General features: G+C 42.1%; 1 protein-coding gene across 1 annotated transcript in view; it reads left to right on the forward strand.

Moving 5' to 3' along the window:
• The first annotated feature begins 11,058 nt into the window (after positions 1-11,058).
• The window catches only part of mpzl3 (myelin protein zero-like 3), a 46,148-nt gene continuing 31,336 nt past the window's right edge, over positions 11,059-25,870 (forward strand). The window contains exons 1-2 of the mRNA XM_084065197.1: positions 11,059-11,218; positions 23,235-23,401. Of these exons, the coding sequence (XP_083921323.1) occupies positions 11,062-11,218; positions 23,235-23,401 (324 nt within the window). The 5' untranslated portion in view covers positions 11,059-11,061. The remainder of the gene's footprint in view (positions 11,219-23,234; positions 23,402-25,870) is intronic.

Genomic DNA, 25,870 nt, shown 5'->3' on the forward strand with positions numbered 1-25,870 from the left:
ATGTCCTCCCCCGATGGAGAGAGGTATAATTGCAACAGTAACGCCTGGGATTCAAACCCAGGTCTCCCCACCTCACGTGGGAGACCAAAATATCTCCCGCTCATTCAAGAGGGAATCCCCACTTGACCAGGGGAGTGTATAGGGCTTCAGGCAGGGCTGCTCGTCTGCCAGTAGAGAGACCATGAGCTCCAACCACTATACTGCACATGAGTTGTTGTTGTATTACCGTGCAGATTGGTTCAAATAATGTGTTGCTTTAAGATTTATTTGGGCTATTCAAAAATAGCAGATCTACAAGCTCATAGCGCGGCACCCGAGTGCCGCGCTATGAGCTTGTAGATCTGCTATTTTTTATTTTATTTTCAAATCGTGTTTTTAGATGGGAGGGGGTCCGCGGACAAATACATATTACTTTGGGGGTCCTTGACATGAAAAAAGTTTGAAAACCATTGATAATATAGTAACATCAGTAAAAAAACTTTAGGAAAAAAAAACGTTTATGGATTAGAAGATATTTGTTAAATCCCCAGAAGCAAATATTTGAGTTAAAAACTCTCGCTTTAAAAAAGTATACATAAATATTCAAATTAAAGATTTGCACACATTTTCAAGAATTGGGGAAAAAAATAGCAGATCTACAAGCTCGTAGCGCGGCGCTCGGTGCCGCGCTATGAGCTTGTATATCTGCTATTTTTGAATAGCCAAACTATAATGGTTAAAGTGGTTAACATGATTGTGACGCTAATTTAGTAACTAATTGTAACTAATTTAGCTGCGGACCCCCTGGTACCCCCCCCCCCAAAGGACCCCTTGGATTCCTCGGACCCCACTCTTGAGAACCACTCAGATAGCAGTCACAAGCTATTTAGTCGATGGTGAGTCAAAGCAGGGTCTTCTGAAGGCTGGTGTGTTTAACATGTTGTGTGTTGGTTCCTGGTCTACAGGACTCTACAGAAAGGTACATATGATCCTGTAGCCTTCATGTTCCTGTTGGTCATAACTCTTCCTTCTTTTACCAGGAAACATCTGAGAACGCAGGCAGGTGAGACATTTCACTAAACAATATGTGGTACATCTCACCTTGGCAACGGAATCTAAAGAATGTTGGCATTGGTACGAAGGTCTCTCTCTCTCTCTCTCTCTCTCTCTCTCTCTCTCTCTCTCTCTCTCTCTCTCTCTCTCTCTCTCTCTCTCTCTCTCTCTCTCTGCTGCATTCCACACCTCTGCACCATGGGCCTGTACCTGGCACGGTCGTGTGGTAACGTTAATATTTCACCACACCCTCCCTCCCTCACACACACACGCACACGCGCGCACACACACACACACACACGCACACACACACACACACACACACACACACGCGCACGCACGCATGCACGCGCGCGCATGCACACACACACACACACACACACACACACACACACACACACACACACACACACACACACACACACACACACACACACACACACACACACACACACACACACACACACACGCACATGGGGTTGGGCTAGGCTCAACAGGTACTATAAAAGCAGCACTCAGTCACCCATGGCTTTGGAATGCCACTAAACACCTGTACTGAACGTCAGACAGAGTTAAAACTCAAAGGCCTCTCCCAATACGCACACACAACACACACGCACACACGTACACAATTCACCCATTCATTCACATGGGAACTCACTGTGTATGTATTTTCAGAGTTTCCTATATGTGAACTAGGCCGATGCCAGTAGTTCAGGATGTCCCCCTCTGGTTATTCAATATCTGTTACAGAGATTGTTTTGATTTTGGGGTTCTGGGTAACTGCTGGTCTGTGTCATTTTTTTTATTTGAGCTAAAAAGCATTATTTTACACTTTGGCTATTCAAAAATAGCAGATCTACAAGCTCATTGCGCGGCACCGAGTGCCGCGCTATGAGCTTGTAGATCTGCTATTTTTGAAAAATCGAGAAAATGAGTGCAAATTCATATATTTATATTCTTTTAAAGCGAACATCATTAACTCAAATCTTCTGGGGGTCCCTGGAACAAAATATTTTGTTCCAGGACGTGTGTGTGTGTGTGTGTGTGTGTGTGTGTGTGTGTGTGTGTGTGTGTGTGTGTGTGTGTGTGTGTGTGTGTGTGTGTGTGTGTGTGTGTGTGTGTGTGTGTGTGTGTGTGTGTGTGTGTGTGTGTCTGTCTGTCTGTCTGTCTGTCTGTCTGTCTGTCTGTCTGTCTGTCTGTCTGTCTGTCTGTCTGTCTGTCTGTCTGTCTGTCTGTCTGTCTGTCTGTCTGTCTGTCTGTCTGTCTGTCTGTCTGTCTGTCTGTCTGTCTGTCTGTCTGTCTGTCTGTCTGTCTGTCTGTCTGTCTGTCTGTCTGTCTGTCTGTCTGTCTGTCTGTCTGTGAGTGTGTCTGTGAGTGTGTCTGTGAGTGAGGTTACTTCCAGGTGCTGCACATCTGCTGATTGCTGTGTCCCAGTCATCAGCCCTTCCAGTGATTCCAGATGTTGTAGGGCTGTCCCTAGCTGCTCACTTACCATGCTATTGATCATGAGCTAACCCTACATACAGTATATGTTCAGTCAGACCTACATTATGCTTGCTGGTGCAAGTATGTCTGAAGGCACATAGTTAATGGTTGATAAGATCCTAACCAGTTTTTTTGATGAGGTTGATTCTTTTGCTATATTATGGTGTACGGGCGCCAGCTTAGATCGTTGGTTCTCAAAGTGGGGTCGGGGGACCCCCAGGGGTCCTTGAGAGAGTTCCAGGTGGTGCCCAGCTAAATGATGGATAGTTAAGAACCAAATGGACCCTTATGGGTCTGTAACTCTGAGAATGTACAAATGGAACCAAATGGATTTGGTTCCATTTGAACACTCTCAGAGTTACATTAAAATGTATTTTACAATATAAATTGGGGTCCCAGAGATATAAATGCCATTAAATGGGGGTCCGTAACCCTAATGCATGTCAAACTGGGGGTCATTGAAATTGAGAATCACTGCTAGAGCCGTAAAAATCTTCTCTTATGGGGGTCCCTGGCATATCTTTTCAAATGGGGAGTGTAAGTGGTGATGTTAACATCAACTTCTCACACAATTGTGAAAGAATATAAATGCTGGTTTCCTCTAAAACAGGGCTCTTCAACAGGGGGTCCAGGACCCCTAGGGAATCCTCACGGTTACTGCAGGGAGGACCACCAAATCTTCTTTTTTTCATGGTGTAGTCCCTTTAACATTAACCACTTGAACCTCAGTATCCCTATATATTCTGGGAGAAACATTTGCCAGAAATAGCAGCGCGTCGCTTTGCAGACCAAGTACAGAGCCAACGGTCTCTTTTAGTACTAAGTATTGAGGATTGAAGTGGTTAAATGACAAAATAATAATTTACACCACACTTATTGTGCTGTCAAACAAGTATATGAATTTATCTATGAAATCTATGAAAAATCTACAACACAATTTCCTACAAATATGTAGTGCAGTGGTTCTCAAACTTTTTCATGTTAAGGACCCCCACATTGACACTTATTAGCCCGCGGACCCCCGTTTGAAAAGATATGCCAGGGACCCCCATAAGAGAAGATTTTTTTACGGCTCTAGCAGTGATTCTGAACCATTTTAATTTCAAGGACCCCCAGTTTGACATGCATTAGAGGCTATGGACCCCCATTTAATGGCATTTATATCTCTGGGACCCCAATTAAAATCAGTGTTAATCTAACTCTGAGAGTGTGCAAATGGAACCAAATGGACCCGTTAGGGTCCATTTGGTTCCTGTCCATGATCTAGCTGGGGACCCCCTGGAACCCCCTCAAGTACCCCTGGGGGTCCCCGGACCCCACTTTGATAACCAATGATGTAGTGTGTGTGTGTGGGGGGGCATCCTTGCTTCATGTCTGTCTCTCTCTCTCTCTCTCTCTCTCTCTCTCTCTCTCTCTCTCTCTCTCTCTCTCTCTCAGCTAAAAGGGGTCCTGGGTCTTGAACAAACATTGAAGACCCCCCCCCCCCCCGCTCTAAAAACCATGAGTTAGCCCAGGACACAGAGATGGTTCCTCTCTGTCATCAGTGGTGGATTTAACACATTTGGGGGGCTCCAAGCAAAGCTCAAGTTTGGGGCCCCCCCACCCCCCTCTCCTCCCTCATTAATCAATACTATTGGATATTGTAATGTGATCATTGATTCAACACAAGCTTTATTGTGAAATGGTAGTACTGGAAATACTGTAGAAGTAGCCAATATAGAGTACAGAAGTCCTGACGTCACTCGTTCATCCCCTGGTTGGTAAAGTAATGTCTCTATGGAGAATAACATTGGGTCATCATAGAATCGTCTCATATAAGAATTGTGGTCCAAAAATAAACAAACTGTCTCTGCGATATTATCAGGGAGGGACGTTTATATTCTCTCTCTATATATATATATATATATATATATAGAGAGAGAGAGAGAGAGAGATTGTCAGGGACTAGGTTCTGTATCGTTTATGATAGTCAGTCACTTATATTTGATACAGATCAGCTGTTTCTGGCGAAAATGTAACTAATTCGGAGGAAGTACCATTATCGTTTTCTCACCGTCAGTTGATGCTTCATATCCATAAGAGTCAAACCGCCGGGGTCATTTGTTTATTTTTGGAACACAGTTCTTATTTGACACGATATTAAACACGTCTATGGGGATTCAGAATGGGTGGGGGGGAAACCGCGAACCACTGACCAGGTAGACAAACCTAGGATGTGTAAATTACGTCAGACTTCGGTGCTCTATAGTTGAAACTATACTTCACGCTATTGGGATAAAAAAAAATCAACTGCTAGGGAACAGGCTCTGAATCGTTGATTTTTAGGGGGCAGCCCATGCAGGGGGGGGGCCCGTCCAGGCTCCAAGCAATTGCTTGGTTTGCCGAGTGCATTAAACCGCCCCCTGTCTGTCATCAACTGTGTGTGTGTGTGTGTGTGTGTGTGTGTGTGTGTGTGTGTGTGTGTGTGTGTGTGTGTGTGTGTGTGTGTGTGTGTGTGTGTGTGTGTGTGTGTGTGTGTGTGTGTGTGTGTGTGTGTGTGTGTGTGTGTGTGTGTGTGTGGTGTGCAGGGGGACAAAACAAAACTAGACAAACGAAACGTCCAGAAAAAGGCCCTATCCTATGCTCTCACGTTTTTTTCTTCTCGTTTTTTTCTCCCGGGGCTGCAGGATAATAGGCTGTGAGCTCTATCTGGGGTCCAAACTACTTCAATCACCTTTTCCTCATCCGTCCCCCCCATCCCCCCGTCCCCCCACCCGGTGGGTGCTGACAACAGAAGAACAGGGGTGTTGTTCAGCCCCCCATTCACCCAGACTTGGGAAGATTCTGAGCTGAAACTCACACTACTGTAAACGCACACAGAGACCTCTGTATTCACACACACACACACGCACACGCACACACGCACACACGCACACGCACACGCACACACACACACACACACACACACACACACACACACACACACACACACACACACACACACACACACACACACACAAAATATTCAACACACAATGCTGACTCTGTTTGTGCTGCCCTAAACCTGGACCCCCAGGTATTGTTGTTGGAGGAGGCATCCTTGCATCCTTACAATACAGGAGAGAGGGGGGGTTCATCTGATTATGTAATATAATTCATGTGATATAGACACACTTTGTGGCGCTGGGATTGTGTGAACGGTCCCGGGTATAGGAAGGACATAAGCCCCTCCCCTGTGACTATTAGGCTGGGGAGACTACAAGCTGACATTTCTATGGTTGTTGAGATATCATTAAGATGTTACATTTATGCAATGATTTACCACACCATATACTCGAGATTGACTATTATTATTATTTATTTTTTTACCATTTTGGTTGTATTTTAAGTGTTTAACTGTTTTCTGATACTGTCATGTAAGATGTTTTCATGTTATGCAATGTGATTAATTTAGCTGCTGTTAAGGTCCAAATACATAAAGAAACTAAACAGAGTGCGTTCCATCACCAAATTAAACCCAGTGGTTCTCAACCAAATTATGATTATTTGGGGGGGGGGGGGGGGGTACCCAGTTCAAATTATCATTATTTTGGGGGGTTGAGAACCACTGCTCTGATCCAGCCTATAAAACCAGCATAAGAGAACCCCTCCTCCTTCAGAAGACACCAGATCACCACTCTGGATGCCATATTGAATCAAGACCAAAATGAAGGCATAAAAAAAACACCCAAAAAAGCAGACATCAAAGGCTCTGTAGAGAGACAGGAGAGGGAGCTGAGATAAACGCGGTACATGGGGGCTAAGCAGTGATGCCTAGAAAAACAAATATCTTCTCCCATTAGAGGTAATTACCAAGCTAAACACAGGGGGCTTAGGGAGACGGGTGGGGGGGTAATATGTCCAGAAATAAAAGGCTGGTCCCAACAGAGAAGCTGCATGTGGTCTGATGCACAGATAATGTACTCTGGTGGAAGTATACGCTACTTTTACTCAGTGGGAGGAATATTTACTTTACTGGAGTATCTCCCATTTTCAATACTTTCACTTCTACTCACACTACATCTCAGAGGCAAGTATTATACTTTTACTCCATTACAATTATTTGAAAACTTTAGTTACTAGTTACTTTGCAGATATACATTATGATATTATAAAACATACATTAAAGGGATATTTCACTTTCAAAAAATGATAAAATGACCAAAAGTTTTTTTGAAAGTGAAATATCTCTTTAACCACTTCAGCCCTATTTTATACCCAGGCTATTTGAAAATAGCAGATCTACAAGCTCACAAGGCGTCGCATTGTGACACGTTGTGAGCTTGTAGATCTGCTATTTTCAAACATTTCTTGTACTTTTGTACATTTTAGTTACATTTTTAACACAGGCCTTTTACTTGTAACAGAGTTCTACATTGTGGTATTGATACTTTTACTAAAGTAAAAAATGTCAGTACTTTTTCCACCATTGCTTTTACTTAAGTAAAAGTATCAAGTATACCGTGATGCAGAAATACTGCTGAAAGGCCTACAGTATATTACACATTTTTATTTGAGTAAAAGTGCAAAAGTATTGCCATCAAAATATACATATCAATATATCAAAAGTACGCATTATACAGAATAGCCCTTTTTTTTGCAGAAGTTTCCAAACGTGTAAAAAATCTTTCTAAAATAGCAGATCTACAAGCTCACAACGTGTCGCATCGCGACACGTTGTGAGCTTGTAGATCTGCTATTTTCGAATACCCCAAATAATAAAATAGGAAGTAATTGGTTAATGCAATGTTTTGTAATCATAATCAAAATGTACAAAGTAACTTGTAACTAAAGGTTTTCAAATAATTGTATTGTAGTGGAGAAAAAAAGATATCATATTTTGCTCTATGGTGTAGTGGTGTATATTATGGAAGTATTACAATATTGAAGAATGGAAATACTCAAGTAGATAAAAAAGGTAGGCTACCTCAAAATGGTGCTTGAATACAGTAGTTGAGTAAATGTACTTAAGTTACTTTGATACCACTGATAGCCAGGCGGTCCCTCAGACCAGAGTAACAGATGATGGTTTACACAGATAGAGGAGAGGCTCCAGACCTTCTGTCTGTCAGAGAGGTCATCTGAGGCGATGATGGATGGTCATGAATTAACCCATTAAGACCTGGAACGCAACTGTGTTTTTCAAGCATTATTTTACAATTTGGGCTATTCAAAAATAGCAGATCTACAAGCTCGTAGATCTGCTATTTACTCAGCGATAAACACAGGGTATCTGCAAAGTGTTTTTTAAATGACAATTTAATGACTTTTAATACCTGTTTTAAAACCAAATTGGTCAAATTGTCAAATATTACGTAAGAAAGAGGCAGACATTTTGAAAATAGCCGATCTGCAAGCTCACAGCGCCTTGCATTTTTTTCATTAAAACAAGTTACATAGTGCCGCTTTAATGCCCTAATTTGTCATACTACAGTGTCCTACAAAAATAGCAAAAACAGCAGATCTACAACCTCAGTCACAATGACATTGTAGATCTGCTATTTTTGCTATTTTTGAAGAACATAAAATGTGCAACACACACACGTGCACACGCACATGCACGCACACGCACGCACACACACACACACACACACACACACACACACACACACACACACACAACGCACGCACGCACGCACGCACGCACGCACGCACGCACGCACGCACGCACGCACGCACGCACGCACGCACGCACGCACGCACACACACACACACACACACACACACACACACACACACACACACACACACACACACACACACACACACACACACACACACACACACACAGTTTTCTGCCTTGTGCAAAACACAGCAGCAAGATGGGTGAGCTGTTATGACAGGAGCAGAACGATGTCCAACGGAATACTCCCACTTTAAAGATACTAGAAGAAGAAACTAATCCTTATGTTTATACCTGAACTATGGAATACCACCTTAAAGACTACTAATCATCATGTTTATACCTGAACTATGGAATACACCCACCTTAAAGACTACTAATCCTCATGTGTATCTGCACCGAGTTGACCTCAGACATAGCAGTAGTAAAACTGCTACTATGTGTGTACTATTTTAAAGGGATAGTTCACCCCCAAAATGCATTTTTTCCCTATGGATTAGTCACCCCATGGAGACTTGAATTCATGGATATTTTTATGTTTTTGTCTCATTCCTATAAGACAATAATGTGATGACCGACAGCGGTTCCGGTAGGAAACACAAAGAGTCTCCTTTGTGTCTCCTACCAAAACCGCTGCCTACCGGTCCGCTGGTCATCAAATTATTGTCTTATAGGAATGTGACAAAAACATAAAAATATCCATGAATTCAAGTCTCCATGGGTTGACTAATCCATAGAAAAAAATGGTGAACTATCCCTTTAAATACATTTTGGAAAATTGAAATTAGTCCCACAATGTTTTGACTGCAAGATTCTGAAAAATGGCTGCTATTTGTTTCAATGCAATAGCAATGCAAACGTATGTTTCCTTATGCCTGTAAAGTTATTTTGAGTTGAACATGCATATATGCGCGTACGCACACGCACACACGCGCACACACACGCACACGCACACACACACACACACACACGCACGCGCACGCGCACGCGCACGCACACGCACACGCACGCGCACGCACACGCACGCGCACGCGCACGCACGCGCACGCGCACGCACACGCACACGCACACGCACACGCACACACACACACACACACACACGTGTAGTTTTTTATACCAACATGTCAGATAGAATCTTCTAACTCCAGGGTCGTGTCAGACATGATACCTGCATTGTGGAAATAAGCCAGTTGGCATCTCTCCATCTTTCTGCAGTTCTCTGACAGACATGAATGGTGGAAATAAGCCAGCATATAGTAAAGTTGTACTGTACTGTACTGTACTGTAAAACACAAACACTATACGGTGCCTCCTCCAAAGTACTGAAGAAACTACAGTTCGTGCAAAACTCACCAGAACCTGATCCAGGGACTAAATGAGTCCAGTCGTCCATGACCTTCACATGGCTCCCAGTCAAACACTGAATGCATTTCAAGATACTGATCTCCACCAGTGGTGTAAAGTAACTAAGTACATTTACTCAAGTACTGTAGCCTACTTAAGAACACTTTTGAGTTATTTTTTACTTTTCTGGCATATTTTCAATTTTCAGTACTTTTGCTTCTACTCCACTACATCTCAGAGGAAAATATTGTACTTTTACTCCACTACAATTTACTGGTTACTTTGCAGATATAAATCAACCACTTGAGCCATATTTCATACATAGGCTATTTGAAAATAGCTGATCTATAAGCTCACAACGCGTCGCGAGCTTGAAGATCTGCTATTTTCAAACATTTTAGTACTTTTACTTTTGATACTTTAAGTATATGCTGATGCCAATAATTTTGTACTTTTACTCAAGTAACATTGTACAGTCAATTGTAAACAGAGATGGACATTAATTGGCGTGTGAGACTCTATTGTACCATGAGAAATCTTTCAGTTCATGGGTGTTGATTTAAGATTTAACATCACAGTAAAATACCAGGTGATACTTTATGTTATTGGCTCACATGCAATATCAACCAAAAGTCAGCCTGCTTATAGATGTACAGTGGATGTTGTTAGGCTATCAATTAATCATTATCCTTATCAAAACATAAATACATAAATAACATTTTGTTATTAATTTTCATGTGTAAATTTCATTTATCTATTTATATACTGTTAGTTTTCTATAAAAATGTCATCTATCTATCTATCTGTCTGTCTGTCTGTCTGTCTGTCTGTCTGTCTGTCTGTCTATAATCATTTGTATCTGTCTATATATGACCTTGTAGCCTGATACTTTGAATGTATCCCAAATATGGCCATATGGGTCCATTTGGTTACACCTTCAGCATTAAAAATGATAACTAATTTTAACTTAAAAAAACAATGTAGCCTACAATATTTACTTTAATCAATATGGTTGAATAGCAGTGGTGGAAAGTAACTAAGTACATTTACTCAAGTACTGTAGGCCTACTGTACAATTTTCAGTACTTTTCCTTCTAATCCATTACATCTCAGAGTTTTTACTTCACTACAATGCAAAACATGCATTAAGCACTTCAGCCCTATTTAAACTTTTTTCAGCTATTTAACAATAGCTGATCTACAAGCTCACAACGCGTCGCCATGCGATGCGTTGTGAGCTTGTAGATCTGCTATTTTCAAACATATTTGTATACATTTAAAAACCTGTGAAATGGGACATTCTGCATTATGAGTACTTTCTGCTTTTTGGTACTTTAAGTACATTTTGATAAACAATACTTTTGTACTTTTACTCAAGTCAATTTTGAATTCCGTCTTTTCCTTGACAGAGTATATTGATACTTTTACTCAAGTAAAAAAAAAGTGAGTACTTTTTTCCACCGCTGGCTCCACTTCCTGATCCACCTGTTTGTCAGGTAATCCGTCCCACACACACACACACACACACACACACACACACACACACACACACAGTCATGACAGCAGAACAACATGGACGGGTCATTACTACACACAGTCTAACTCAACCACAGGATCTTATTATCATTAATAGGGATCATTCTTCAGTCACAATGCGACGACAGAGGAGTTTAACACTGAACACACTGCTGCGTCTGTATGTGACGATACTGGGTGAGTAGAGAGTTATAACCGATGCTATGTACATACATACACACTGCTGCTGTATGTGACGCTGTGTTTGGGGGGTGAGTGTCTGTTTAACACAATGCTGGACCCCCCCCCTCCCCCTCCAACTCTACATAACTTTTACACATGTTCTTAAAGTGTGTTTAGTATAGTTTGAGCCTGGTTTTGACAATGACAATAATAAGCTCCTTGAGTGTTGAGTCCCTTGAATTGAGTAGCTCAGACAGCAGCCAAACCGATACAATGTACTGTAGCCACATGACGCTAATGGGCGAGTAATGTATCCTAACCGATACAATGTAACCTCCATACACACGCATACACGCACATACACGCACATGCATGCTGCTGCTGCTGTATGTGACGCTGTGTTTGGGTCAGTAACGTATTCCTAACCGATCCATTCCACTTTATTCATAGAGTATATTTAAACCACAGCGTTGAACCAACGACACATTGTTTGTTTACTAACATTGAGACTGGACGCACAGGTGATTGTTTCACGCAATCAATTATCAACCTGTTGTTTCGGGGTGCACTCCGACCCCCCTCTACCCCAACCCCCTCTTGTGTTGGCTGGTGCTGAGACCTGACAGAATGGGTTTCATTTGCAACCAGTATGACGCTTGCAACCAGTGTGACGTCCGTGGAGGTGTCTATACACTCTGTAACACATAATATTTACTACATACTTAGAGTCAAAACAGTCCTACACAATGAAACACACAGACACATCAGCAACAGGCCGATACAATGTATTCTTACAGGAGCATTTCTCACAGTTTCATGTCAAGGACCTCGCCAGAAATGAAGGTGTATTGGGGCCGCGGACCCCCCCGTTTGAGAAATATTTCGTGCCAGGGACCCCCTCCTCCTCACCCCTCCCTCCCCAGGAGAGAGGATTTGTTGTTGACATATTTTCTAAAATAGCTAATCTACAAGCTGACAGCGACGCGTTGTCAGCTTGTAGATTAGCTATTTTTGAACAGTCATTTTGCTGGGGGCCACCTGGAGTCAATTTGGGGGTCCTTGACATGAAAAAGTTTGAGAACCACTGGCCTATATAACCTGTCATTATAGGTGAAAGTATATATATATTTTTTTATGTAGCCTACAACATAGATAGCCTATAGACGCCCATCTATAAGATACAGGCTATTTCCCCCATTCATCCTATGACTATAAGTATAGTATAGCCTAGGCCAGGGTTTAAGTGGTTAATAGTTGTGTTGTAACAGGGTTAGATGGACATAAAGTAAATATATATATACAGGTCAGAACAGGCTGTCTGGAGGCCAGAGGCCTGCAGGCTGGCACTGGTCTGACTACAGGAATGTACTCTGACTGACCTGCTGCCAAGAAGACTGTCTGTCTGTCTGTCTGTAGGGCTGTCTGTCTGTCTGTAGGGCTGTCTGTCTGTAGGGCTGTCTGTCTGTCTGTAGGGCTGTCACCATTACAAATATAAGTTGACGATGAATTGTCACTCAAATTATTGCGATTAGCGATTTAATAGTATTTTGGGCATTGAACATTGGAACATGTGAATAACATTTTCAGATAGCCTTTAAGGTTTCATAAATAGAAAACTGACATTTAATTATGTTATTTAATCCACTGATACTGGAACACATCTGTGTCATTTTTTTGATTTGAGCTAAAAGAGCATTATTTTACACTTTGGCTATTAAAAAATAGCAGATCTACAAGCTCATAGCGCGGCACCGAAGGGTTCCCTTGGAAATAAAAGGGTTGAGAATCACTGATCTATATAAAAATGTTATGTATTTTAGACAGACAGACAGACAGACAGACAGACAGACAGACAGACAGACAGACAGGCAGGCAGGCCTGTCACAATTATTACAGAATTGTCTGAGCGCTAATTATTTGAGATAATTGTAATTATTTTGCTTAATCGTTGAAATAAAAAAAAAGTAGAAATGTACAAGCAGATCTACAAGCTTACAATGCGTCACAAAGTGACGCATTGTAAGCTTGTAGATCAGCTATCTCCGCTGTTTTATTTTCTTCCACTGGTGGTAGACCCGCTCTCTGCCAGAGATGGTTGTTGCTGATGGTGCCTGGCCAGTGGATGCTCAGGAAGCTGTTGATGAATGTTTGTACCTTCATAGTCTCGCGTCACCAGACTACTATTCCACAATCTCTGAATGCTATATAGAGTCTGGAACTCCACTTCCCGAAAGCTGTGTAACGGAAGTTGTTCAGACCGGAAAGACATTCGACCAATCACGACGCGGTGCCCGCGGACCTGTAGTCCTAGTGGAAACAGAACCGAGGCGGAAGCATAGTCATAGGAGCGGTAGATTCATGTTATTTGTGCGAGGATTGTTTATCACAGAAAACTGAGAAGGGTATCATGGAATTAATGCCGAAAAAACTGTGAAAGAAGACATTAGTAGACATAAACGATGTTTATGAGGTTCGTTGATTCCAGTCGGACTCCTATGCGCCACTGCACAATGCTAAAACGGACGTGGGTAGGGGAGGGGCATCCGCTTTCCCCTTACACATTATCAGAGCTTCCGAGTCCCAGACTGTATGCCGGAAACATTTGTAAATTGTGGGAGGCAACAGTCTGGTAACGCGAGACTTGTACCTTCATAGCTGTGGTCTTTGCTGTCCTCCACGTCTCTGTATCCGTACAGTAGTACTGGCTTGACGTTGGAGCTGAGAAGAGGCCCACGGTGTCTTCATTTATTTCTTATAAACATTCTGCTGGGACATAAAAACAACCTTTGTCGTGTGTCAGTCTGGTCCTGATGAGCCTGCAGGCCCGGGTTGCCAGATCTGCTTATTATAATTTCCACGCAAGATTTTATTTGAAAACAGCAGATCTGCAAGCTCACAACGCGTCGCATCGCAACGCGTTGTGAGCTTGCAGATCTGCTGTTTTCAAATAGCTGATATACATGTTAAAGTGCTCATGTGGCCCATAGTCGCTTCTTTTGGGCTGGTTTTCCGAGACCTGGCTGCTTGTTTCTCTCACAGAATCTGGCAACACTGCTGCAGGCTGGCGTTTTATCATGTATTAACATCTGTACCGTCCTGAACATCAACATGCTGTGTGTGTGTGTTCACTGAAATGGTGCTCAAAGTGGGGTCTGGGGACCTTGAGGGGGTTCCAGGGGGTCCCATGCAAAAGTAGTCGGCCGATCTACAAGCTCGTAAATTACGCATCGCATTGCGACGTGTCGTGAGCTTGTAGAGTTACTATTTAGCTTTTTTTGTAAAAATGTGGAATATTTTTTAAACATTTTAAGCAAAGGTTAAAATGTATTTTAGATGGTATGTTATGTAGACTGGTGCCAGGTTCATTTGTATAGCTGTGATCCTATAGTTTACTGAGACACTACAGTACAATACTTTTACTTCTACTCCACTACATCTCAAAACTTTAGTTACTAGTTACTTTTCAGATATAAATATGATATTATTATGAAACGTACATTAACCACTTTAGCCCTATTTTATACCCAGGCCATTTGAAAATAGCAGATCTACAAGCTCACAACGCGTCGCATCGCGACGCGTTGTGAGCTTGTAGATCGGCTATTTTCAAATAGATGTATACTTTTACTTTTGGTACTTTAAGTACACTATGTTGCCAACACTTTTGTACTTTTACTCATGTACATTTTTAATGCTGGACTTTTACTTGTAACAGAGTATTTCTATATTGCAGTATTGGCACTTTTACTTAAGTAAAACATTTTAGTACTTTTTTTCCAGTAGCCCCACATCAGTGGTTGTCTAACATGTATCATGTCAAGGACCTCTACATTGATACAGTATGTCATGTATTTCATACGGGTTGGTAGTGTGGCTCACGTGTTAGTGTGGCTTCTTGGGAATTCCCGGTTCAATTCCCTGCTCCCCCTGGACTAGTGTCTTTAGTGTCCTTGAGCAAGACACTGAACCCTTAACTGCTGCTGGTGAGCAGCTTGGTGGCTTGCATGGATTCCTCTGCTGTGTGGGTGTGAATGTGATGCATATTGTGCATAAGTGCTCTATGCGTGTCATTTATTTTGCCGTGGACCCCCATTTGAAAAGATTTTTGGACCCCCATAACAGTAGATATTTTTATTTAAAAAATCTTCGGAAAATAGACCTCAAAATGTTGCAATGCGACACCTTGTAAGCTTGTAGATTGGCTATTTTCAAAAAGCTGAAAAATAAAATGGGGCTTACGTTTTCAAACCGTTCCTCATTTTGCTGGGGACCCCCTGGAACCCCCATCAACAGTGTTGCCATGTCTGCTTATTATAAGCGTCGCTTGTAATTATTGGTAGTTGAGGGTTGCTTTTTTTTTGTCTTGTTTCTTAGTGTTGATTCCCAATGTTTTTCATGTCAAGGACCCCTAGATTAATATGTAATTGTCCACGGACCTCCATCTGAAAATATTTTGTGGCAAGTAGGTACCCCCATACAAGATTTGTGTTAAAGATTTGCTATCAAAAATGTTTCAATTTTTTCTAAATACGTTATGCGATGCGACACATTGTGAGCTTGTAGTGTGAGCTCTTGTGAGCTCAGGACGTCGTGCGGTCACTCGGGAATCGGAAAGGTTCTCGGTTTCAATCACCCTGGGTTATTGTCGAAGTGTCCTTGAGCAAGACGCTGAACCCCTAGCTGTGTGTGTGTGTGTGTGTGTGTGTGTGTGTGTGTGTGTGTGTGTGTGTGTGTGTGTGTGTGTGTGTGTGTGTGTGTGTGTGTGTGTGTGTGTGTGTGTGTGTGTGTGTGTGTGTGTGTGTGTGTGTGTGTGTGTGTGTGTGTGTGTGTGACACACATTGTAAAGTGCTTTGGATAAATACAGACGCTATATAGATGCAACATTCCCTGCTTTCACCTCATCCTTGGAGAGAAGGCAGCTTGAAGTAAAACTTTAGAATTGAACATTGAATGAGGTTTTGTGTTTTGTGTCTGACCCATTCGATCCGGGAACGCATCTGTGTCATTTTATATTTATTTGGCTATAAAAGAATAGCAGATCTACAAGCTCATAGCGCTATGAGCTTGTAGATCTGCTATTTTTGAAAAATAGTGAAAATGTGTGCACATTTCTGAATATATATATATATATTTTTTTTAAGTGAACATTTTTAACTCAAATCTTTGTTTCTGGGGGGGGGTCCCTGGAACACAATATTTTGAGAAATACATATAATTTTGGGTGGTCCTTGACAAGAAAAAGTTAGGAGAACCACTGATATTATAGCAACACAAGTAAAACAAAAAATATATATATTTTTATGATTTAGAAGACATTTGTAGAATCCCCCAGAAGCAAAGATTTGAGTTAAAAATGTTTGCTTAAAAATAAATAAATATATATATTCAAATATTTGCACACATTTTCACGATTTTTCCGAAAAACAGCAGTTCTACCAGCTCTACACAAGCTTCTATGAGCTTGTAGATCTGCTATTTTTGAATAGCCCCAAAGTATCAAACAAATCTAAAATGACAACAGTATGTGTTCCTGAATTGAATGTGCTAAACCAGGGGTCTTCAACCTTTTCAATCCAGGGACCCCCTAGCTGAGAGAGAGAGAGAGATGAAGCAGGGACCCCCTCCTCTATATCGTATAAAATTGTGTTTCAGATTCAACTTTTTTTGTTTACGTGGTCTGCTCTTTTTTTTTTTTAAACTCTTACGCCTCTTTGCCAAAAATAGCCGATCTACAAGCTCACAACGCCTCGCAGCGCGAGGCGTTGTGAGCTTGTAGATCTGCTATTTTTGGCTAAAGTTCTCCTCAAGAAAATGGATGCCAGGGTTCAAGTGGTTAAGGTAAAATAAAAAAAATCCGATCACACAAAGATTTGGCGGACCCCCTGTAGTAACTCTGAGGACCCCTTAGGGGTCCCGGACCCCCTGTTGAAGACCGCTGTGCTAAACTAAAGCAACACAGACACACAGTGAAGCTTCTCTCTCTCTCTCTCTCTCTGCCTGGCTGTTCGTGCAAACCCCAAAGGTGCACGTTCCGTTTCACAGGAGGGGTCTATCCGGGGTCATGAGAAAAGAGTTAGACAAACACGTCTGCTAACAGGACACGGTGCCGCGTGTTCAGCTGAACACATTCTGCCATGCGGGTGTGAAACAGGGCCATCTGTACCATGTGGTGATGGGTCGTTCACCATCGATTCGTTTCAAAAGAACTAGTTCATTGCCGCGAACGCGAACACGCTCGTTCACTTCCTGAAACTTGTTTTGTTCGCGCTATCGTTCATGCCCCCCCCATCCCCTCCCCCCCGTTAAACAGTGGTGGAAAGTAACTAAGTACATTTACTTAAGTAACATTTTGAGGTATTTATACTTTACTTGAGTATATCTAATTTCCAATACTTTTACTTCTACTCCACTACATCTCAGAGGCAAATATTGTACTTCTACTCCACTTCAATTATTTGAAAACCTATAGTTACTAGTTACTTTTCCAGTATAAATTATAATATTGTAAAACCCGCATTAACCACTTCAGCCCTATTTATACCTATGCTATTTGAAAATAGCAGATCTACAAGCTCACAACGCGTCGCATCGCAACGCGTTGTGAGTTTGAACGAGTCGTTTCAGTGAACAAAATCGTTCGTTCACTGAAATGACGTTTTTTTTTCCCACCACTAGTACCATGGAGGTGACACCTAGGAGGGAAATGCCTTCCTGGGCTATACCTCGGCTTTACAGAAAACACTGAGGATGGTGACCTCTGTGAAGTCCTCAAAACATCAACAACATCGATCCGGTGGTTCAGACTGGGAACTCATCTGTGTGTCATTTTAAGATATCTTTAGGTTATTCAAAAATAGCAGATGTGCCGCGCTATGAGCTTGTAGATCTGCTATTTTTTTTTTAATAATTTTGAAAAGATGAGGGGGGGGGGGGGGGAGTCCCTGGAACAACATATTTTGAGATAGGGGTCCGTGGCCAAATACATATCTAAACTGTTTTCTAAATCCTAACAGTATGTTGCTATATCCGTGGTGCTCAAACCTTTTCCACGTCAAGGAATACCAAAATGATATGTATTTGGCCACAGACCCCCATCTCAAAATATTTCGTTCAATGGACCCCCAGAAGCAAAGATTGGAGTTAAAAAAATTGCTTTAAAAAAAATATATATATATTCAAAGATTTGCACATATTTTCCACGATTTTTCAAATGAATTGCAGATCTACAAGCTCATGCGCCGCGTTATGAGCTTGTAGATCTGCTATTTTTGAAATCTTAAAATGACACGGATGCGTTCCTGGTTTGAATGGGTTAATAGAGAATAGCTGGATGTTGTGAGATTTGCATCTCTCTCTCTCTCTCTCGCTCTCTTTCTTTTCACTTGCCTGGTGTTGTAGAGGGCTGTAGACACATGCTTGTGGCTGAGCAGTATTGACTAATTCAACCATCCATGCTTATTCATGTCATCTCTGTGAATCATGTTTCCTGTGAACATGCAGTGGTGGAAAGTAACTAAGTACATTTACATAAGTACTGTACTTAAGTACAATTTGGAGGTGTTTTTACTTTACTGGAGTATTTCCAATTTCCAGTACTTTTACTTCTACTCCACTACATCTCAGAGGCGAATATTGTACTTTTACTCCACTACATTTATTTGAAAACTTTAGTTACTAGTTACTTTGTAATATATTTCAGCCATTTGAAAATAGCAGATCTACAAGCTCACAATGCATGTAGATCTGCTATTTTCAAATGATTGTTATACATTTTGAACTTGTGAAATGGGACATTATGCATAATGAGTACTTTTACTTTTGTAAAGCGGTTGTTATTTAGCTAAGTACCCTGTACAAACCTCCTTGCTTACGGTACCGTTTCTGCTTTGGATGCTGCCTGGGGCTGTCGAGATCATCATGACATTTTAGTTGACAATTTATTGTCATACAAGTCATTTCGATTAACAATGTTTTTGGCTAGGGTTGCTCCCATCATGTTTTTGGGGACAGATCACCGATTTTCTTTCTCTCACGATCGGCAGATATCGATCTCGTGCGGGGGAAATTCTAATATTTGTGTGTGTGTGTGTGTGGGGGGGGGCTCTCACAAAAAAGAAAAACAAAGAATAAAGTAAAAATAAAGAAAACATCACATGGATGCACCCGGGACGTATCATCAATGTTGTAGCCTGGGGTCATCGGGTGTTTCGGGTCTCACAACAACATACACCCTCGCCCAGGTGACCCAGGCGGGGTTGATCAAGCCCTGAATTACGTCCCAGTAGCACCCACGGTCAGCCCTCTTAGGGCAAGACAGGGCCACTCAGTCCGCTTCTCCAGAACTACTCTGCTGGGACTCGGGGAGGCTCTGGCACGGGGAGGGACTAGGCTCTGTGGGTTGTCTCCTGGCCGGGCCCCTCCTTAATTCGTCTCACCAGGTCCAGGACCTGAGCGTTGCACCAGACTCCCCTCCATCCAAACATTTAATTCTGGCGTGATGGTGTCTTGGGCCGTGGTGGTACTGCAGGCTCCACTCTAGCTTGCTTGAATGGCCCTCCTTAAAGGCCTCACCGTGGGTTTGTTGGGCTTCTTCCTTATGGAAGACACAGGCTGGGGCGCTAACCCATACTGCTCCCGGGATGCCGTCCACATTCCGGCTGTCACTTTTGTTACTGTAAAACAATATATGACAGTATATTGTTGAGATCAGGGGTAATGAAACTTTGATGATGGAGAGGGCCACTATATTTCCACACTCACTCCAGAGGGACACGTTGCATATACTGTCTGTCCGTATTTTAACTTTTTTTCCGCCATTCTATGTCACACAAAAGTAGCAAAAATAGCCGATCTACAAGCTCGACGCGTTTTGAGCTTGTAGATCAGCTATTTTTGCTATTTTCGAATTGGAATCCAGATCCTTTTTATTTTGCTATTTTTGAATTTCTATTTATTTACTTTTAATTTCAAATGCATTTAGTTATACTTGTGTTAACTTTATGAACTTAAATACAAATACATTGGACATAAAACAAGACAACATAATGTTAATACTAGTCATTAAGCTACTAATATAGCCTGGTTCCAGACGAATCTGCCTTTGCAAAATTGCATGCACTTTAGCCCTCGGCAGATTAGGTCTGGCCCCCTTCCATAGAGATTTAAATTCTCTCCCTCCGCAGTTGTGCGGAGCCAACCAGGGCCCAGTATCCAAATGTGGGCGGGCTTATCACCTTATTTGGAGCAATGACGTACAAGGAAGCACTGCTCTGATTGGTTCGTTCAAGGAAGCACTGCTCTGATTGGTTTAGGTCTAACCAATAGAGTCCGTTTGGATCTTTTTGTAACCGCCCCTTGGAAGAGAATCTACCGTTGATAGGGACCAGACTAATATCCACGCAGTGTGTCGTGTGATATTGTCTGGCTACGCGAGGCTACTACTAATATAGACTGAAGTAATTAAAGCGGGTCATGTTTACATGTTTGGAATCATAACAGCTGAAATCAATAATATATCAGTATTCTGATATTAACCTGTGGGCCGCATTAAGTGAAGGTGGGGGCCGCATGTGGCCCCCGGGCCGCCAGTTTCCCATGTATGGTTTAGAGGTTAGGTTTCTTGATTTACCTGGTATCCTAGAATACTGAGGCACTACACTGTCTCTGTGCATTCTATGTACAGTATATGTGTTTGCTTTGTTTACTGTAATTCACTCTGGATAAAGAGTGTCTGTTAAATGCCTACGTTGTAAATTGTGCCTAATGGCTTCTACGTTCCCTTAGCGTTTTACAGTGAAGTGTTTTAACAATGGAAACACGTCTAGATAAGACACAACAATGTGTGTAACTGCTGGTCCGTTTGAAACCCAGTCTCAGCGGGCACACACACACACACACACACACACACACACACACACACACACACACACACACACACACACACACACACACACAGACACAGACACAGACACAGACACACACACACACACACACACAGCTGCTGAGTGCTGGCCCGCTGCACTGAAGCACGTACATTTACTTAAGTACTGTACCTAAATTGAACCAAATGGACCCTTACAGGTCTGTAACTCTGAGAGTGTACACAATGAACCAAATGGACCCTTAGAGGTCTGTAACTCTGAGAGTGTACACAATGAACCAAATGGACCCTTAGAGGTCTGTAACTCTCAGAGTGTACACAATGAACCAAATGGACCCTTAGAGGTCTGTAACTCTGAGAGTGTACACAATGAACCAAATGGACCCTTAGAGGTCTGTAACTCTGAGAGTGTACACAATGAACCAAATGGATCCGTTCCATTTATTATTATTTTTATTTTATTTTGCCGTGTTGATTGGGTGGTCTCAGAGATTAAAAAAAACTTATCAAACGGGGGTCCATGCTGTGGGCATAATGCTTATCTAACTGGGGGTCCATGGTGTGGGCATAATGCTTATCTAACTGGGGGTCCATGCTGTGGGCATAATGCTTATCTAACTGGGGGTCTTAGACATGCAGAAGGTTGAGACCCACGGTCCTGAAGCCTACGTTCAACAATGTGTTGCTAACAAAAGAAGATGGCATTGTTTACAACCTGCCCTCCTTTCTCCTTTTGTCTCTCTCTCCTCAATACTTCTTTTCCCTGCTCCTCCCATCTCTGTGTCTTCCATCCCTCCATTTCTCTCTCTCTCTCTCTCACACACATATCTAAACTGCCCACAAAAAGTTTGGAAACGTAACTTCGGTCGATTATTTCTCCCCTTTAATAATACCAATTTGTATTGTGTTTTATATCACTTTTATCGTTGTTTAGTCACCTTAACAATGAGGTACAGCTTGTAAGGATCGTGTATTGGAATACATGGAATGAGCAACACAGCTAAACGTGTGGGTAGCGCGTTTTGAGCAACCTGCAAGACTGGCACCTGAACATGGCTTCTGCAACTTTGTTGAGTGTGTGTGTGTGTGTGTGTGTGTGTGTGTGTATGCTCCAAGCAGCAACACTGCCCCCATGTTGCTTGTTTTTAGAAGAGAATGCACTTAATACTTCTGGTGATTAGTAGTTTTCTTGCCTACCTAGTACTGTATGTTGAACTTATTGTAAGTCGCTTTGGATAAAAGCGTCTGCTAAATGATTGTAATGGAATGGAAAGATGCCACGTTTGTCCCTTCAGGATAAGGCCTGTGCAATAGGGCAAGTGAAGCTGGTGTTCCGTTATGCAGAGTGACAGCATTATATGGTGTCAGCCCTAGTAATACCATTGACACACTTAGGACCAAGTTCCGTGAGACTGGTGAAGTAAAAGGAAGAAAACAACCTCACCCTCGCTTCACTGAGGAACCATAGGTTTTCTTCCCAGAGATTTACAGGCATGATTTGCACAACGGTACCAAAGACAGACGTCAAAGTTGCAGAACCCATGCTCAGGTGCCAGTAGCCGTACACACCTCTCAGCAGGTGTGTTCTGGCAGGTCACTCAAACACAAGCCATTACTAACAGAAGCATATTGGGGGATTTTGTACTTTTACTTCTACTCCACTACATTTCAGAGACAATTATCATACTTTTACTCCACTACAATTATTTTAAAACTTTAGTTTCTATTTACTTTGCAGATATACATTATTACATTATAAAACATACATTAACCACTTCATCCCTATTTTATTCCTAGGCTATTTGAAAATTGCCGATCTACAAGCTCACAACGCGTCGCATCGCAACGCGTTGTGAGCTTGTAGATCTGCTATTTTCAAACATTTTAGTACTTTTACTTTTGGTACTTTAAGTATATTTTGATACCAATACTTTTGTACTTTCACTCAAGTAACATTTTGAACACAGACCTTTTACTTGTAACAGAGTATTTTTATATTGTGGTATTGGTATTTTTACTTTAAGTACTTCTTCTACCACTGCTTTGAAGTCATAATGACGTCCCGGCCCTACACCCACCTCATCCCTCTGTAAACCCTGTGATGTGACAGTAAAGATAACAGTGATCCTCTGTCTCCTCCTCCTCTTCCAGGCGTCTCCTCCGTCTCCTCCATCATAGTGACGTCTCCTCCAGAGCTCCACGCCTCCACGGGGGACCAGGTCACCCTGTCCTGTACCTTCACCTCCACCAGCAGACCCACCAGTAAGATGTCTGTGGACTGGTCCTACCGGCCGCCCAGCGGAGGGCCTCCTGAGATCGTGAGTATATATATATATATATATATATATTTATTACACCGTTGGTTCTCAAAGTGGGGTCCGGGGACCCCCAGGGGTACTTGAGGGGGTTCCAGGGGGTCCCCAGCTAAATGATAGATAGGAACCAAATGGACCCATATGGGTTTGTAACTCAGAGAGTGTACATATGGAACCAAATGGACCCTAACGGGTCCATTTGGTTCCATATGTATACTCTCAGAGTTAGATTAACATTGATTTTACCATATGAATTGGGGTCCCAGAGATATAAATGCCATTAAATGGGGGTCCGTAGCCCTAATGCATGTCAAACTGGGGGTCCTTGAAATTAAAGTGGTTGAGAATCGCTGCTAGAGCCGTAAAAATCTTCTCTTATGGGGGTCCCTGGCATATCTTTTCAAATGGGGGTCCGCGGGCTAATAAATGTCAATTTGGGGGTCCTTGACATGAAAAAGTTTGAGAACCACTGCATTACACGGCTTGGTTGAATGCTCGATTCTGATTAGTCAGTCATCATCGGTCATTATTTCTGGATAATGACCGATGAGCTCTATAACGGACCGTTGTGTAATCAGAGACTCAGAACACCTGCTCATGTCGACCTGCGCTGCTTGGTTTTATGCTTTATCCAACATGACAGCCATGTAAACAAACACAATGTCATTTACAACTAAACGTTGCTCTCAAGAATGTTTTTGAAAACATTTGAAGTGAGAAATAGACGATGCAATGCAATGACCGAAAAGTCATTCTATTTGATCCACTGCACTTCCTTTCATAATATATCTTTTATCTTCTGTCTTCTCTCAGTTTTAACTTGTGCCCCCCCCTTTATTGTGATGTGTTTTTAACTAACCTTGCCTGTATGAGCTATGGGATATCTGAATTTCCCCTCGGGGATCAATAGAGTATCTATCTATCTATCTATCTATCCTTGTTTATCGTGGCACAACAACGGGGGAATACCAAAACGCTCACCCCAAAACACAGTCGCCCCGGGGCAAATCCGGCGGTATTACAGGCAAATCAGTGGTATGTAGAATGGGGGGCGAGTGTGTTTTGGGGCGAGTTTTCCGGTTACCTTGTGGAATACTGTCATTTGTTTTCCGAGGCGAACTTGTCCGCCCAGCCCAATACTTATGGAATACTTTCATTGCCGTAATCAAGGAAATACTTTGTTTTGTTGTTACTTTTGAGTCAATTTATTTGTTTTGTTTATTAACAAAAAAAGCCCTTCAGGGTGATAATGCATACATTATCCCTTGCATATATGTTACACTCGCACTGCGAGGCGGTGTGAGCTTGTAGATCTGCTACTTTTTTGGCAAAGAGGACGCATAGGCGTAGAGGGGAAAAAGAGCAGACCAAGTTTTTAAAAAAAAGTTAGAGGGGGTCCCTGCTTCATCTCTCTCAGCTAGGGGGGGTCCTTGGCCTGGAAAAACGTTGAAGACCACTGCAATAGGCCACATACCCCCCATTTCCTACAGGTTTGTTTTTTGTATCTACAATGTAAAATCATCGGTTCTTGTTCAACTCTGAGAGTGAACAAATGGAACCAAATGGACCTTTACAGGTCCATTTGGTTCCATTTGTTCACTCTCAGAGTTACACACTAATTTGTACACTCTCAGAGTTACACACTAATTTGTACACTCTCAGAGTTACAGACTAATTTGTACACTGTCAGAGTTACACACTCATTTGTACACTCTCAGAGTTGCACACTAATTTGTTCACTCTCAGAGTTACACACTAATTTGTACACTCTCAGAGTTACAGACTAATTTGTACACTGTCAGAGTTACACACTCATTTGTACACTCTCAGAGTTACAGACTAATTTGTACACTGTCAGAGTTACACACTCATTTGTACACTCTCAGAGTTACAGACTAATTTGTACACTCTCAGAGTTAAAGACCAATTTGTACACTCAGAGTTAAAGACTAATTTGTACACTCTCAGAGTTACAGACTAATTTGTTCACTCTCAGAGTTACATACTAATTTGTACACTCTCAGAGTTAAAGACTAATTTGTACACTCAGAGTTAAAGACTAATTTGTACACTCTCAGAGTTACAGACTAATTTGTTCACTCTCAGAGTTACAGACTCATTTGTACACTATTAGAGTTACAGACTCATTTGTACACTCTCAGAGTTACAGACCCATAAGGGCTCAGCTTACACAGTATGTAATCAAACACCTTGCCTTCAACTCCTATTGTAACATTATGGAAGGAGTGGAACGGCTCACAATGCTGCAGTTTACTTAAAGTCCCCCTCCAGATAAGTTTACTTCCTGTTTGTCCCCGTAATGTTCCCCCTCCACGCCGCATGTGGGTTAGAATTAGCATTGCTATGGCAACCAGGCGTATTCTCCGCTCCATTCACAGCGGTCGTCTCAACAGGTGTGATGTTTCCTTTCATTGATTGATTGAATACTTCATTAACAGTTTGCAAAGACAA

The sequence above is a fragment of the Gymnoscopelus microlampas genome, assembly GCF_963454915.1.
Source record: "Gymnoscopelus microlampas genome assembly, chromosome: 8".
Classification (NCBI taxonomy): domain Eukaryota; kingdom Metazoa; phylum Chordata; class Actinopteri; order Myctophiformes; family Myctophidae; genus Gymnoscopelus; species Gymnoscopelus microlampas.